This window comes from Lepisosteus oculatus, chromosome 8 (genome assembly GCF_040954835.1).
Source record: "Lepisosteus oculatus isolate fLepOcu1 chromosome 8, fLepOcu1.hap2, whole genome shotgun sequence".
Taxonomy (NCBI): domain Eukaryota; kingdom Metazoa; phylum Chordata; class Actinopteri; order Semionotiformes; family Lepisosteidae; genus Lepisosteus; species Lepisosteus oculatus.
Window position 1 is genome coordinate 12671699 of NC_090703.1, and position 17465 is coordinate 12689163.

General features: G+C 43.9%; 1 protein-coding gene and 1 pseudogene across 5 annotated transcripts in view; both read left to right on the plus strand.

The window, feature by feature from the left end:
- The window catches only part of mgaa (MAX dimerization protein MGA a), a 29363-nt gene extending 15074 nt beyond the window's left edge, over positions 1 to 14289 (plus strand). For 3 of the 5 annotated variants that reach the window (XM_069193235.1, XM_069193236.1, XM_069193237.1), the window contains exons 11-25: positions 519 to 656; positions 1164 to 1203; positions 1425 to 1987; positions 2217 to 2550; positions 2929 to 3369; positions 4027 to 4341; positions 4466 to 5787; positions 5910 to 6031; positions 6422 to 6470; positions 6603 to 6785; positions 7755 to 7866; positions 8096 to 8323; positions 8932 to 9129; positions 9376 to 9510; positions 9619 to 14289. In XM_069193235.1, coding sequence (XP_069049336.1) covers positions 519 to 656; positions 1164 to 1203; positions 1425 to 1987; positions 2217 to 2550; positions 2929 to 3369; positions 4027 to 4341; positions 4466 to 5787; positions 5910 to 6031; positions 6422 to 6470; positions 6603 to 6785; positions 7755 to 7866; positions 8096 to 8323; positions 8932 to 9129; positions 9376 to 9510; positions 9619 to 10718 — 5280 coding nt within the window. In that variant the 3' untranslated portion in view covers positions 10719 to 14289. The remainder of the gene's footprint in view (positions 1 to 518; positions 657 to 1163; positions 1204 to 1424; positions 1988 to 2216; positions 2551 to 2928; positions 3370 to 4026; positions 4342 to 4465; positions 5788 to 5909; positions 6032 to 6421; positions 6471 to 6602; positions 6786 to 7754; positions 7867 to 8095; positions 8324 to 8931; positions 9130 to 9375; positions 9511 to 9618) is intronic. The other 2 variants (XM_069193238.1, XM_015350838.2) reach the window with 2 other exon arrangements.
- A 219-nt stretch (positions 14290 to 14508) lies between these two features.
- On the plus strand, positions 14509 to 17434 carry LOC138240993 (somatostatin receptor type 2-like; annotated as a pseudogene).
- Positions 17435 to 17465: the final 31 nt, after the last annotated feature.

Genomic DNA, 17465 nt, shown 5'->3' on the forward strand with positions numbered 1-17465 from the left:
AAAACATAGCCAGCTTTGTTCAGGTTTTGTTGTTTTCATGTCCTGTATGTTTGTTTGTTTTTGGTAAATTTCATGTTGCTTAGTAACTCAGAATTTCATATTAAGTCATGTTTGGATTCCTGGGTGGTTTATTATTGAAACATTTAACATAGCATTTTATAAGTTTGAGTATTATAAAAAACACAGGCAAAAGCTTCAGCGGACGAGTGTTTTTCTTTACAAAAACACTGGTAAATGATTCCTTTGGACTGCAGGAAGTTCTCCACAATGAGATAGATGGCAATTAAAAAAATACCAAAAAGAAGCTTTACTGCTAGTATCTGTTGTGAACAAGCCTTTTGTTTAGAGATCCTCAATCAGGAAAAGATTAAAAAGTGGAATCATCTGAAAGCTGTTCTGTACTTGCCCTTATATTTCGGCGTCGGGGATCTTTTTGCTGTCGTTGCGAACGATCATTTAGTACCTTCTAGCCGCTGGCGCCTGGCGCTGTGGATCACGCCCTTGTCTCCTGTTCCCAGGTGACGGAGGAGGAGAAGGACCCAGTGTACCTGTACTTCGAGAGCATGATGACCTGTGCCCGAGTGCGCCACTACGCCCACAAGCGCGCCCAGAGCCAGCCCCTCTGCGCTTGCCGGTCCGTGCTCTGCAGCGGGAGGGTAAGACACCAGATAACCCCGCCTGCTCACTGATGAACGCTGCCGTCTCACGCCAAGATAAAAGCAGCCATGTCATAATGCCTAGTGATCCTGCAGGATATTGGCTCCTGAATATTAAAAAGCGCAAATGCAATACTTAACTAAAAAAGGAAATTGCAAAATGAACCCAGGGTCAAAAAGTTTGATTTGTATATAAAAGCCCTAGTCAAAGCAGGGCTTGTAATAAAGATGAACATTTTTTTAGATCTCAAAGCAGGAGTTCTTTTAGTGAAAAACACCCCCTTATGTCTTACAAACATTAACTCGTTTTCATTTTTTTCCATCTTAGTAAGAATGCTTGAGTCAGAATGTTTAGGAATAATTTTTGCCTGTTGTTCAGAAGGAAATACAGGGTACTATTCCGACAAGCAATCTGTAGCACTAAAATTATTTTGAACAACATGCAATATTTCATATGAGTCCAGCAGAATTAAGTTATGATTGTTCTGAAATTTTAAATCTTTGCAGGAAGATGATCCGTACCACAGATTTATGGACTCAAAGACTGGTAAGCCCTGTGATTCTCTTTGTTAGCCTCTTTCTATCCGGGTAAAAAGAAAGTGGGGGACTAGTGAAGGATGTTTACAAACACAGAAGGTGAAAACAGCACATAGGCCTATCAGCTAAACTTTTACCTCTGTTACTGAAGTCATCTTTTGGGGGCATAATGCTTAATGGTCAGTTGGTGTCATTCTTCAGAGTGTCTTATTCTATGATTTAACCCAACAGACGGGAAGCCTGGGATGTTGAGAGCAGACACCCAGGTATCTGCCCCTACCACACCCCAGAAGATCCAGCCCCGCATGCTGACTCCATCTGAGCCCACTAGGATGCTGGAGATCGTCTCGGAATGCAACTGGGAGCAGGAGCGTGACCGCATCCTGAGGACAGTGTCCCAGCACATGGCCCAGAATAACCTGGCCCAGTCCTTCAAGGTGGGCCGCTACCTCATTGAGCAGGTGAGCCAGAGCCACAAGAAGGAGGGGTCCGGCTCCGTCATCACGTCCACGATCCGCATCTCCCTGCCTGCTGCCGAGACCGACGGAGCGGAACGGACGGCGACGCTGAAGGAGGAGCAGGCGGAGGGGAGCGCCAGCGCCAGGAAGAAGGAGCTGGAGGTGGTCGAGATGCCCAGCGAAGGCACTTCGAAGTGTGCCGCCAAAAAGCTGCGGAAAATGAAGGACAAACTGTCGAGAGGGAAGGCCTTGCCCTTCTACACAGGAGTCTCCCCAGCAGGTATCCTGACAGCAAACAAGAAACAGCCAGGCAGCCCACAGCAGGGCCTCATCAAGGTGAGAGCGTGAGCACTGCTTATTTCGTTAAACAGAGGGTTTTTTTGCACGGGATGTGAGATTTGAATAGATTTGTTTTGGACGAGAGACGTGCTGATAGCTGTTGCACGTTTGCCTTGCAAAAGACAATACGGATTTTCTGTGCTAGAACTCGATCCTTTTCGTTTTATTAAAAAAGTGTTTTCTGATTGCCACTGTTCATGTAAGCTGCTCTTCCCCAATGCTGCAGGTCAATGGCAAATCATACCCACAAGCCAAACTACTGCTGGGCCAGATGGGAGCATTGCACCCAGCCAACAGACTAGCAGCTTACATCACTGGCAGACTTCGTCCCAGTGCACTGGAAGCATCGAGTACAGCCCTGCTCAAGCAGTCCAAAGGACTGCCCTCAGGGGAGGGATTGGACACAGGCCTGACTGTGGATGGCACGAACGAAGCCAGAGGATCCCAGCGGCCTTCCCTCTCTGCAGCCTCCTCCACTGCCTGCTCCGGCACCACCACGGTCTCATTGAGTAGTGGCACCGCCTCTCCAGGCATCACCACAGTCACGCAGAAGCTGTCAGGTAAGAGGCCCCGACCCACCCTTCCCTCTTCTGATCTGCTTTCGCCCGTGATTTCACATTTGCGGGTAAATTGTGCTCCGCCATTGGGTGCAGGTGTTAATGTGCAGTTAATCCATAGTGCACAGGACTGAAAATAAAACACGTTCTATGTTAAAAACCACTCTTGTGTTCCTAATATGATATGCTGTACAGACTTCCACTCCAGGGGACCATGCTACACCTGCTGTGCACTTTCTCAGTAGCTGATTTTCCATGTACGCGACGCATTCTTTCCTCATGTATTCAGAGGTTACATTTTTTTTAAGTCTTCTATCTTCACTGCGATTGAAAAACCTACTTTATTCCTCAATTTTGCCCTCAATCTGTTCCCTTATGCAGTACCCAAGCCCACAGTTGGGAAGGTCTTCACCCAGTTTGTGGTCAACAGGATCAGCTCCCTGCAGCAGAGACTGCCTGGCAGTAGTACTCCTCAGTTGGTCAGCGGCGTGCACAAATTCACCTTGTCGTCTGCGCCCCTGGTGGTGGTCAGCTCGGCTCTGCCTGCTCGGACCCCTCGGGCAGAGCAGGTGGCGAGGGCTGGGCCTCCTTCCCCTTCCCCCTCAGTGAATTCTGCCTCCAAGGCAAGCCCTAGGGGGCAGTCTTCTCCCGAGAGCCCTAGTGTTGAGGTGGTCCCTCCAACCAGTAACAGTAGTGCTTCCACTGCCTCCGGCACCTCCGGCACCAGTACGTCCAGTTCTGCCACTGTCATTAAGGTGTCTGCAGCAGGGCCTCAGGGTCTCCCCATCACCTTCCTCTCTCTCTCTCCTAACCTCCGACTGGGTAAGCTGTGTTCCCGCAGCCCACTGTGCTCAAGCCGCTCTGTGTCTGTGGTCTGTCCAGCTTTCCAAATCGCCATCTTGTCCCCACACACCACCAATCCAAATGAGGTGCAGCAGCACGTTTCTTCCATCCGGTGGGCTTGCCCGTGTACCTGTTGCAGTTCCGGGTATCGTGATTTGTCTTGTGGTTCCATGATCCTTCATTTCCAGCCTAGCTTGCATTCGAGTCCTGAGTGCCAGCTGCAGCTCGTGCATTTCATTGTGCAGTGTGAGGTTATGTGGTTTTGACATGACATAAACTGCATTGTGAACATGCTGCCATGCATTTTATTTTTAATTTCTTAATATTCTGTTACCTCTTTGTATTCATTATTACATGCCTTTTGATGTATGATAGGTATAGTTTGGTGTATGGTTTGGTGTCCTTCTTGTTACTCTAGTGTACTGCTAAAGTTTAGACGAATCGGTGCTGTAAATCGCACACTGTGCTAAGCTTTTCTAGGTCAGCACAAACGAGATCAGGTCTGGTGTTTTGCATACTTTGGATTTTGCCAAGATACTTGCACTCATTTCAGTGACAGAACCGTTTTTGACACTACGAGAGTCTCTCTTCACGGTGTCGAGAGTTTGACCGCCACTGTTGTGATGTTTTTTTCAGAGGAGACCCCAACGCCCACCGCCCCGGCGATGAGCGTCCCAAGTGGAGGCAGCCCCACGGGTGGCGTGAACCCCACAAATCGACGCCCTGGCACCCGCCTGCTCCTCATCCCAGTCCAGCCCTCCTCCCCAGCAGTACGCCCGGCCACACCCTCGTTGGGCCCTCAGCTGTCTCCGGGTCAGAGGATGGTGCTGCAGCCGGTCCGCAGCTCCACCGGCACCACGCTGTTCCGCCACCCCAATGGACAGCTCATTCAGCTGGTCCCTCTCAGCCAGCTCCGCACAGTCCAGCCCAACGTGCTCATCCGCAACCCAGGTGAGGTTACCTCTTTTGCTGCTCACCTTGTTAATGACTCATTTTCTCATGGTAGTTTTAGTCAGATGTTTTTTTACCCTTGAGTGTTGTCCTAGAAACTAAAAATGTCTTATTTGCTTTGTAGGTTCTGTGATCCGTTTACCGGCCCCTCCACATCCGCCTCCAGACTCCACTACGCCCCCTGCTGCTGCTGCTAAGTCTCCTGTGTGCAGCACTGCAGTCCTCGCTGGGCTTTCCCCAAGCACCTCAGCAACTTCTCCCACCTCAGGGTCTAAGGCATCTGCTGCAGCAGGGTCTGCACCATCCGCTGTGTCTCAGGCTGCGAAGACGGGGACAGTCCCCAGCATAATGGGACACACAGAAACCTACACCCTCAGAATCTCTCCTGCCACCGGGACTAAGCTGTCAGTTCAGGGACCAGAATCCAAGCTCATCACCTATAGCTCGGGTGGTCAGCTCCCTGGCTCTCAGGCTAGTGTGCTTCCCATCACGAGCGGTGGCTTCACTTTGCTTCAGATCCCAAAAACCACCGCTGCTTCCGCAGCCAAGCCCAGTTCAGAACTTGTGCAGCCGGTCTTGCTAGAAGTACAGAAGCAGGTTCCAAAGGCAAAGGGTTCCCCTAAAGCTCCCCAGGAACATGCTCCTGCACACGCAGAAGTGGTTCTGCAGCAGGTAAAGGTGAAGGAAGCTCAAAAAGCTTCTGATCCTGCAAAAACCCAGCAAAAGGAAGAAAGTCCTGACCACTCTGAGGCTGAGGACACAGACGCGTCGCTACAGGATGTAACGCCAGCAGGCATCGTTTCCTCTGATCATTCGTACACCAGTGGGCGGGATCCTGTTGAGTTAAAAGGCAGTGATTCTGACCATTCCTACACATCTGGCCAGATGCAGGACTCTGAAACACTTCTGGATGGAAGTCTGCCAAAACCGCAGAGTGAGACTGACCCCGAGCTTGGTGTAACAAACCACAAACCCAGTAAGACTGTACTGGAATCTGGTCAACCTGCTCCCATCGCCCTTCTTAGTGGCAGCTCAAAGTCTTCAGTATCATGTGTTAAGGACTCGCTGGCAAAAAATTCTTCTGGCGAAACTTGTGCGGAGTCCTCTACTTCTAAACAGTCTCTACCTCGTACATTTTCTAAAGAAGACGTGAGCTCGGGGAAATCTGGTGAGACGCGACCTGGTAGGCCAGCATCTGAGGAGGAGGGCTCAGAAAGTCTGAGTTGCACTGAACCATGTACTCATCCCTCTGTGGATACTAAAGACTGGACTCGCACCAAAAGTGGTGAGAGCTCCAGAGTGGAGATTAAGGAAGAGGTACGAAACCTGGAGGAGGGGGAGGTGGAGGGAGTGGAGGGTGAACAAACAGGCGATTCTGAGGTTGACGTGGAAGAAGAAGATGAGAGCGAGGACGATAGTGAGGAAGAGGATAATGAGCCTGCCAGTGTAAGAGAAACAATACCTGTCCTTATATTTGCATAGATGATGTGTATCGCTGGTATATGTTAAGTTCAAACAGTGTGGTGCTGATCTCCCTGTGACACAAACTTTCCTTTTTCCTCCAACAGGAGGAGTCTGACCTGAGTGAGGAAGATGAAGCCATCGATATCGAGACGGTTGAGGAGCTTTCCGAGAAGATCAATATTGCTCGGCTAAAGGCCGTGGCTGTCCAGATGAAGCTTGATAAAGTGTAAGGATGGAGGTTGAGGCTCTTCGAATTCCAAAATGACTTTACTTCTGTTTTATGTTTTTGTTTGGAAATACGTTAACAGGATTGGTGAACTGCAGGTTTCGGATAACTTGCGTGACAGTGAGATGCATGCAAGTTAATCCTTGTTCTCTTCTCAGGATTTAGGTTCAGCTGTAAGGATTTACTGTATTGAAACCGGGTATTCAGAGAAAAATGACGCCAATCTTAAAAAGAGATGTTTGCTAGGACAACTTTGAGCTGCTTGTTTTCTATTCATGATTAATAAATGATTAATAAATCATGTACTGAACTTTTTGTTCAGTACATGATTTATTAATATAAAGACAAAACTACTTCCATTATATAAACATTACCAAAACTATTTCACAGACGGAGCATTCATGAAGCGAAGAGGAAAGCTTCTGGAATGAAACCAAAGGTATGCCGTTTTTTTTTAAATGACTTTTTACAGTTAAAGGCTTAATGAATTTGGGGGTTTATTTCTAAAATACAATAATGGCGAAGCAAAAATCCAAAGTGAATATTCTCTTGATGTTTTAATTTGGCTCAGCTAAAGCTCCAGCCTGGCGGCAGAGAGGAAGACGAGGTGGGAAGTGCCTCCTCCCTGCGGATCAACCACACGGTCAACGAGCGCCGACGGCGCAGCGAACTGAGGGAGCTCTTCGATAACATGAAGAAAGTGCTGGGCCTGGAAAACCTGCCCAAGGCATCCAAGTTTTACATCCTCCGGCAGGTAAGAGAGTCATCTTTGTATTTCTAATCCCTGCACCTTGATTGTCCCTGCCCACAATTCTAATATTTACTAATACACAAGATTTGCGATTACTCCAGATTTTGTGCCAAACCCTTGTCTTTCTAAACATTCTCAAAATAAGTAAAATAATATAATACAGTTCACTCTCTCCCCAGGTTACACAAGATTATGTAAATTCGACTTTATGTAAAAACCTCCCAAGAGTACTATAAAAACACTTTCATGTTACAGGGGGGTTGTTTTAGATAAGTAAAGAGCAAGTAGTGACGTGAGTTCCTTCCATCCATGGTGTTTATTTAGAGCATAATAGGCCTGCTGTGGCCTCTTACCATTAGGGCTCCATTTGACTTTCATTTTTTTATCATGCACGTGACTTCATGTATACTCGTTTTGTTGAACATTTTGAGTATTTTGAGTAATCCCTGTTGTGTTCATATCATGGCAGCACTAAAGGGATTATATTATTTACCATGTATGTTATTTTGTGATTAACTGCTGAGCAGCACATTTTAAAGTAATTATATGTTCAGTACATGATTTATACATTTTTTTAAAGTTAATTCTTTCACCACTGTCTCTAGTTTAGTGTGCACTTTTTAAGTGTGAGCTATATGTTTCACCATTGCTGTTAAGAAAGGAGGAAGTCTGTAATGTTCCCTTTTGGTGAGGGATGGGCTGACCAGCTCTGGTGGAGGGAGAGGATGTGGAGGACTTGTTACCGACTGACTGCTGCCACCTTTGCCACTGAAAGAGGAAGAGCAGGCTGGGTTTCTGTGGGTCCTGTATTAAAAACTGAAGAAAGGAAAAAGAGGAGCTTCTCAAGATTCCCATACAAAGGGAAAATGTACCTGATTCCATCTAGGCTCCAGTCACCCTGCCAAAGTATTCAGAAACCGAGCTGCCACGGCTGTTCCTTTCCTGTTCTTGATAATCCTTTGCCATTTTCAGGCTCTCAATGAGATCCAGGCTCTGGTCGATGAGTCTGACCGTCTGGAAGCACAGAAGAACATGCTGATGCGGAAGAGATCTGTCTTCATCAAAAAGGTTGCCCAGACGTCTGGTAAGTCTGGTTTTAATGAGATGTACATTAGAGGTATACCTTAATGTATTTCTCTTTTGTAAGAAATTAAGTATATTCATCCACCATAACTGTCCTCTGAATCCTGTTAATTATTTTTTATGTTGGTGGTACAGTACATTAAAATTTACTTGATTAAATATAGATGTATTTCTTATATATATATGTTATTTTTCCTTATCCTGAGACTCTGGTTATGTTCTTTCTACAGGAAAGACGGAGGAATTGATAATCAAGAAGCTGGAGTATATCTGTGCCAAACAGAAATCGCTGGAGACTCAGCGGAAGAAGTTGGCCCAGAGAAACAGTAGCAAGACGGTGACTACACAGCCTCACCCGGAGCCAGCCTTGAGTATGGGCAGCCTGACCAGTCCAAGCTCACCTGTCAGAAGACCCCTGATCCTGTCCAAGAGGAGGTCATCAGCCCCCCAGCCCACAGGTCAGCTCAGTCACCCACTTTTCGACCCAAGTCAGAAAAGGCGAACACGTGAACTTTGCCATTTTCAGCCAGGGAGAAATTCTCAGTCTGTAACCCCAAATGAGAACAAAACAGGGTTACACCCACCCTTAGCTGAAAATTTATGGCACTAGTCACCAAAAAAAACTCCATTGGATCATGTTATGTCAGAGTAAAATTATACCACAAGGCCACATTATTTGGGAGCCATATTGAATTTTTGACAAAGATTTGAGTAATTTGTATCTGATCGAAACTGAATCGAAACTGGAATTCGGTAATGTTTGAAACTTTATGAGCCATGCTATGCCATGCCTATGATAAAATTGCATTCGTGACTGGGTGGTTGGTCACGTGGTCTGAGCTCCATCATTTTATGAAAAACGCTTAATCAGCTTCTCTTCCAAAACTGTGAGGCCAAAGAAGAGTCTTTTTTTTTTATTGAAATGACAAAACGTAAATTTAATTTTGAAAAGCCTTATTTGTAGACTGATGACAATTGGGACTCAAGCCTCTTTTTCCTCAGGTTTTATGACTAAAATGCCGTATGACAGTAGAAGAAGCAATCTCTCCCTGTTCCTGTTCTATAGGCTTACCCAGCTCAGTGTCGTCTCCGCTGGCCAGTCCGTCCTTGAGTGCTGGCAGCAGCACGGTGCCAGCAGAGGGAAGCATTTTAACGTTCAAGGCTCATGCCCCTGCACCCAGTCCTCTGTCAAGCACCATCCTGCACTCGGACACAAACGCTCTTACTGCTGAAATTGAAGGCGTGCCCATTTCGTCAATCCCTGGTATGCTGTGGCTAGACCTGAAAGCCAATTGCCGTCTCCTGCTTTTGTTGCATGTTAAATCTTACAATAACTGATGGTTTTAAGATATTAATCTTGTTAAAATAACTGGTGTCTTTACTAGGGGATCAATGCTGGTCTAAAATTACTACTGTCATTACTACGCCGATATAGAAGTGTAAAATGAAACGGTTTAATGAAAGCCCACAGTTTAGGATTTTAAGAATCTTTTTTCCCCCCCCATTTCAGGTGTAGCTTCCGTGACTATTGAGGTCCCTGGAATATCTCTTCCATTTCAGGTGAAAAACTTTCCAGAATTGTCCATTCCCGTCTCTGCACCTAACAAAGACTCCAAACCTGCTCAGGCAAAGGACAACCCAGCAGGTAGTTGTGGAGCAGAGGAGAAGCAGGCATTATCCATTTAATTATTTTCGCAAAGATTTTAATGTTATTTGATGCTAATAGTGCGGATTTGTATATTTTTATTTGCAGTGAGGGAAGGCTTCAGCATGCCCAAGATTGTCAGTTTGGCCTCACTGTTATCCTCGAAGAAAGCTGCCGACAAAAAGGAGCGGAGAAATCGACGCATTCCAGACGAGCACGGAGCCTCCCAGTCTCTGAGCTCCTCCTTGGATTGTGGTCTGGAGCTCAAAAAGGATCAGGCTCCCTCAGGCATGGCCGAGCAAAGGGATGCCCCAAAGTCTTCATCAGCTCCAGTGTCGCATAAAAAGAAGGAAGAGGGCCTCGACGATGGGGAGATAACAGGAGATTGGGTCATGCCCATCCACAACACACGGGAGACCACAGATGACGTGGACGACCCGGAGGATGGGGAGAAGAGTGGTAGATCAGATGAAAGGAGTGGGCTTTCCCTGGTAGGAGACCTAGCCTCAAGCCAGGAGGACGAAGACGATGACGATGACGAGGATGAGGATTCAGAGGATGAGACTTTGACATCGCTGCTCAACGAGATAGTCTTTCTCAACCAGCAGATGAACAATGACAGCTCTGGGCTGCCTGCTGTCACACAGGCCCGCTTTGCCCACCGCAGCCTGCTGGGGCAGAAGAAGCCAGGGGCAGAGCTGTCAGAGGAGGAGGGCAGCTCCAAGCAAGGGGAGGGTGGGGCTGAACCAGATGAGGACAGTGCTCTCAGCCCCCTCTTCTTACAGCTGGACGAGGATCTGCTCAAGTCCAAGGATTTAAGTCATGTCAAGAGCAAACCAAAGTCGGCAAGGGGGGATTATGTGAAGAGTGTTATTGGATCCGAGCTCTTGGATTCGGTTCCTAAGAGTAACAGGGTGGCCAATGGCTGTGGCCAACAGAGCCCACCCCAGTCTGGCAAGGGGGGTTCCCTCACGCCTCCCCCCTTGCTGCAGATGAAAGCTGGCATTGTGCCTGCAGCGGCAGCCAGCTCCAGAGGCACCAGTAACGATGGCGAAGTCTCCTGGAGGCCTATGCCCAGGCTGGCTCCCCTTGGACTGAAAACGAGCAGTAACCCTTCTTTGGACAGCTTGTCATTAAGTTCTAAAGCCATGAAATCACTGGCTCCTGTAAATCTAAGTAAAGACGGTTCACCCCACCCATCCTCATAGTAGTCCTCAATTATGTGCAGAAAAATCAGGGAGAATTATATTGTTGGTTTTTCTTTGAAAGACTTGTTAATTTGTATATATGTATGGAATATATCCAAAAGCACTACCTGATGTGCCTAACAGAGATCCAAAGGAGAGAGGTTTTTGTTTCACGTTTCAAGGGCAGAGTCTTAACCTGCTCTCTTGCACAGTGGGAGAGCTACCCTTGACCATTCTTACTGTAGGAATAAGGGATATTATACTGTCCTTCTGCTTATTCTTCATTTTTTTGAAGGGTAGTGCAATTGTAGAATGTAAGGGATATTGTCTGTTCATAAAGATGCATCACATATTTAAAGATGTAAGATACTTGTAGTTGCTAGAGTTTTAATTAGTTCCATTTTAGCATGTTTGATTAAGTGCTAAATTAATCATTCATGGAAGCCAGGGAAAGGAAACATTGGATACTATCTTGTGCCATCTCTGCATGCATTAATAGTCTCAGTGGCTTTGTTCCTAATATTGCAATACATCTCTGGTTTGTTTTTGCATGTACTCATAGACAGATCCCTTCCCTTTGTGAGTGATACTTCTTAAAGACTTTGTGTCAGGACAGACCGCTTTTATCCTTATGGACTTCACAGTATCTCGCATGCTCTGTGGTTTGTGTAGAGAAGAAAAAATTGGAACATTAATGATAGGAATTAGCTTTACTGCAACACTAAGAACAGCACCAAAGCAAAAATAGGGCAGAGGTCAGAGGGCAGGCGCTATTTCTGGCAAGATCCTTTGTTGTTGTGGAGTGTTACTTTAGGTTTTCAGCTAGGAGATCATGTAGTTCAAACTAAGATGCTTTCCCACCCACCTAGGACAGAACAAAGATCCTTTTTCACCTTTGGGTCTCTGTGAAAGGGAGGGTGACATCTGGACCACAGATCTCAATCTGTGTTCCAAGTGCCTTTGCTGGCTGGGTGCCCATATATGCATTTCTGATGAGGGAGGTTCTTTGTTAAAGACTCTTTCTTAGCATTTAAAAGTCTTGATTCTCCTATGCAGGTCAGCACTGGAAACCTCCAAGCCACCTGCCCAGAACCACGAGTCAAACGTTTAATTGTTTGAAATGCCACGTTGATGAAAAACTAGGAAGAATGTGTATCTTTGCAAAATGTATTAACTTGGATGATGAATAATACTTCCTTCCAAATTTATATGCTGTTGTTGCAGAGAGCAGTGTTACAGCACACTATGCCTATTGGAACAGAGTTTGAAGTGTTGGCGGAGATTTTTTTTTCTTTTTGTTAAATATTTTCTTAATTTAAAGTTACTCAATAATGTGTGATAAATAGCCCATAGCAGATAATGGTACTATTGGTGTGACCGGAGCATAAAACTCATAGAGTCAGGAGGTAGCCTATGGAGTGAGACTAATACTACTAATATTTTGAAAATTTGTCTCTTATAGCATAAACAGAAAACAATTGAGAGGATAAAAAAACTTGTAAGAAGAAAAGCAGTCCCTGGTGTATAATTCCATCGTTGACTGTTTAATGTAGACCTTTTTGCATTTTAATTAACTTATTGAGTAGAGTGCCATATATTTGCACTATATAGACTGACTCACGTTAAAAGCTAATAATGGAGATTAATAGTTTTTAGTTTTATTTTCCAAACACTTAATGTAATATGCAATTTTCTTTTCAGTAGTGTTGCTTTGCCAGTGAACATTTATAAACTTTTCCAGTACAGCCGGATGGTGTAATTCTGTAAAAGTGAAATCACCAGTGCTGTTTTGATCATTTATGTCCAGTGTAATAATAAATAATATAAAATTCTCTGATCTGGTGCAGGTAATCGTAAAGGTGATTTCCCCATTGTTAGGGATTGGTAGGAAAGCCTAAGTGGACTGACAGCAAAGTACATCCATTCTCATCTTGATAACATCTTTTTCTTGCATTAGGTGATATGTAATGGTTAATATGCATTTAAGGGGACAAAACTCATGTCAAAAGATAGCATTAATATTTATTCCCATTATAGATTTGTAAAAGTTGGAAAAGCACTTAATATGAATAGCACCCCTCGATCTAAGACTGCAGTAAAAGCTAATTAAGACTAGATTTAAATGCTGTGCAAGACTCTTGTACTTCATTATCCAATGTTAATGTCGTAATTATTCCTTTTAAAGACATGAGAAGCCATAATACACATGCTCCTAGTTTTTCTTTTAAATAAGGTGGCATGAATATAAGGAATGGTTTTATAAATTTTTCCTTTATAAAAGTACAAAAATGCTTTCCTGGTCTAGTTTTACTTCTCTTTGTAGGTCTACCAATTTGTAAAATATTTATATGCAGTTATCTTTAATTACAAACCTGTAGCTGCTAAGATTCTAGGAATATTGCTTTAGGATGTTTTCAATTAAATTAAGTCTGGTTGATGTTAAGTCTGTTTAATTACACACTGCCTGCCTCATGTTAGATGTCATCTTACTGGGTTTGTGGCTTTCATCCAAAGGTTTCAGTCTCCGATGAATGGCCCGTGGTTCTTCAGGTGTTTGAAAACAAAAGTGAAAATGAGTTGGTATTCTTCAACATTAATATGATTTGATAGAAGAATAGTTTTGGAATTCTGCACGATTTTAAAAGTTTAACTCTCTTCATTAGGTAGCAGCTGTGCTCCATTCCTACGTACAAATGCTAGCCATTGGTACAAAAGCACTGTTGGGATTAGATAAACCGCACTTCAGTTAGGCGGCTGAGAAAATTTCAGGCTTGATACCCTTCTCAAATAGGACTGCTGGATAGAATTGCGATGTGTTGACATCAATGTAATTTTAAAAAATCACCTTTAGCAACAGCTGTGAGAAATATAATCTTCAGTATGGTGGCTGGATCTCTGGATCTGTTTCAGCAGACTGTTATTTTAAATGTACACTCTCGTTTTTTTCCCCAACACCTATGTGCAGAGCCCTCATGTGCCTAATGCAAAGCAATTTTTAACAAACTGAAGAAAATGTATGCAGATTTTTTATATCTATCCACAGTATCTGAAATACACCTTGTATTCCTAGCTTTGTCCCAGGAATCTCACCAGTACCTTCCCTGTTGCAAAATAAACCTGTCCACAGTTTACACTTAGTAACCAGAGTAACCACTTATGTGAGTAAATGTGAGTAAATATGTAAATATTAAATTAAAAAAACTTTGTGCAAACATTTAACAGTGAGTGATGATATGAAGTCATTAAGCACTGTTGTCTTCAAGAAGGAAAGTTAAGTTGTATCTGTAGAATTAGCAACAATCTTTTTTGTTAAATCTGGTATCCCAAATGTCTACAGATGATTTATAACCAATGAAATACTGAAATCCCTGCTGTTCTCTGTATTTTCCTTGTTGAAGAAAAATGTAAATATTGTGATTATTTTTTATGCTTTTTTGGGAAAAATCTAGGCAGTTTGCACTGTATATGTAGGCAGTTTTTGTAAGGACAAAGACACTATTTTTATAAAGATCTGTACTACTCAAAACATTGATGTCTCCAGAGTTTAAATAAGAGAAAGGCGGCCTTTAAATAAATTGTAACTATAGATGAATTTGTGTTGTATTTTTTTATTTATCCCCTTTTCCACCACTTTTTTCAGATATTGAATCTGTGTTTATTTTCAGAAGCCCACATGACGATAGTAGACATAGAAAACACCCAATTTATGTAAAATACCCACTTGTTTTTGTTATATCCACTTAGTGTGGAATTGCCAATTGTGTATGATTCACATCTCCCAGATGTGGACATCGTGAGCGCACACAGGAGAATGAGGAAGTACAGAGAGGCTCCTTCAGCCCGCCCACCTTGGACTCACATCACTGGCACCACACCCCTGTACCAGAGGATCAGCACTGATTGGAGGAGAGGCGCGTCCATCTCTGAAACCACTGCTAGCCCCAAGAGTTTGAAGAGGCGAGTGTGTTGCCAAGGGTAGAGAGTGCCTTTGAGAACTATTCCCATATGTATTTAATTAAAAAACATACACATAATTTCAGTAAAGTCATGATTATTTAGTATAGCTGTGACCATTGTACATCATGTTTATACTCTGTTGAGAAGAAAGGTGTCTCTTTCAACAAATGAAGACAAAAGGCACAACCGTACAATGTAAATCAATTGATAAACTGCAGGAATTAAATGTAAATTCATTGGGTTGCGGGAATAGTGATTAGTGACACCTGCAAACTTCTTGATAGATTGATCAGACAAAACACTTGTATCCAGAGTGCCCAAATTGCGTGAGCGCTCCTAATTTTGTGTGTAACAAGGTTTGTGTGTTAACTGGAAAAATAGAAAGGAATGTTTAACTGGATATTGCATGACAACGAATGCCAAAAATATTACTTTATTTTACTCAGACCTTTGAAGCCAAAAATTGAACAGTGCTTGTAAAGTGTTTTTAATTGTGCTTTTAACACGTTTCAGATACTAATAGTTCGGCATCTGTGCACTTCCTCTTAACTTCTGCTCTTTACCTGCACACTTATTGTGGATCATAAACGACATTCAATCTGTTCCTCTTGGGTGTTTTTTTTTCATTCTGACATTTTCAGTCAGCTCTTTGGGAGCGAAATGTTTTCACTAGTCTCCCTTGGTGGACCAGTAACCTTAACTGGTGACATTTCAGTTTGCTGTATTTCTACATACAGTATGGTTTACTGGAGTTTTTTCCTCAGGGGGCTCATTTGTACATAGAATGATATAAACTCCTCCATCGCCAGAGCTGAAGACCACTATATGTGGACCTGGAAATATTAAAGTGCGTGACAATTGATGTCTGTGTGAGTCAGGTTACATTCATTTCCTGGGGGTTTTGGCGCACTTGGTAAAGGTCAGTGTTTGACTTTATATTTCACTAGTAAATCTAACAGGTAAATTCTTGTTCTGTACCTTGCGAATGTGCATGTTGTGAATCCATCCGGTCTGCTTCAAGACTCTTCAGTCCTTGCTGAAAACCATCTGTTCTCATCAAAAGGTTAGCACAGTCCTGCCCTCTCTTGCTTATACTTCTAATGCTCTTTCACAGAATATGAAAACAATTTTTCTTCTCTGCTCTGTCTGCTTAAAATATGCATGTTTCTAATATCTACCAATGATTATTGTTAGATATTCATTTTTGTTTATTTTTTGTTGTTACTTTTATATTCCTATACATTTAATTGCTCTGTTTTATTTCCTTACTCAAAATATTTGTAAAGAGGTTTCTCAGACTAGAAAACTGGTGGTGTTTACATATAAAACTGTTTTGCTTAGTCTGTTTCGTATATAGTTGGAAACCATCCGTTTTAGCTTAGAGCACCATCACTGTTGCATCAAGAGGTTAATAGTGGAAATCAACTTGCCTGTCTTGGACTTGATGCTTTCAAACATGTTTTCAGGATAGGAGGAGTATCCAGGTCACCCTCAGTTGATTTAATCCTTTACATCAGAAGCTCTCAATTTAGAATACTGTGTCAATAGACAGGAACCTGCAGAGAGATTGCTCAAAGGAGTAATATGCAAAACCAATGCTTGTTATATCACTGCCGTTTTACAATTTCAAATACTTTTTACTTCTTTGTGTGTGCAGGATCAATATTTGGATATGGATTTTGCAAACATTACTATCGACTCCTTCAAAGCAGCCAGCAAAATGAACTCACTCTCCCACTGGACCACAACCCTGACTTGAACTGCTCGCACATCCACAGTAGTACCAAGGTTGTCACGGCTGTCTTCCCACATGTGTTCTATATCCTTTCTCTGCTGGGCATCCTGGGCAACCTGCTGAACATCTGGACTTGTGTGTGGCATGCCACATCCTCTACCATTGCTACCATTGGCATTCTGAAGCAGGCACTCTGTGATCTGGCCTTCCTTGCATCCATGCCAACCTGGGCTATTTACCCGAGCAACATGGGCTATCTAACGTGCGTCATCATGAACACCTGCTACTTCCTGGTCTTGACTCCCAGCACCATGTTCATCGGTGCCACCACTTCCTGGCAATTATGCTCTTACTGAGGTCTCGGCTGATCCAGACACCCAGGAATGTTGTCCTGGTCTCCCTCATGCTCTGGGCTTTGACAGTCCTCCTGATCTACCTCAGCTTTCCCAGCATCTTGTACAGGAAACACAGTGATGGGACGCATTGTTGTGGGGCTCTGGTTTTGACACAGGTCTGCTCCTCCAGAGCCGTGTACAACCTCCTGTCCTACTACTTGCTCCAGCTGGCTGTCCCTTTAATCATCGTTATCCCCTCCTACACCAAAATCGTGATCAGGGTGGTGCAGTCACGCCAGAGGTGGGGGAATGAAAATGTCGATGGCCAGTTCAAGACCATCCGGCTGATCATGGTGCATATCGCGATCTTCCTGGTGTGCTGGCTGCCTGGACAGCTGCTGCAGGTGTTGGAGATGAAGGAGACGGGGGCAGTTCATCATCGGTGTGGTCCACCTCGCCGTGCCCACCGTGTGGCTTCCACTCACATCTTAACCTCACATTTTCGGCATCCCTCTTGTCCAGCTGCAATGCAGAAAAAAAAACATCCTGTATATTACAATTTCAGCTACATTGTGGTGTACAGTTTACTTAAACTTTACTGTAGCTTCAACAAATTCAGGAAATGGTATACAGAGTACATGCTTCAGAGTGACAGAGGTCACAAGATGTTGCATGCCTTTGAATGTACTTAATGAAAGAAATGACAGCTGTTGTTGGAGAACAAAAATAAAATTAAGCTGA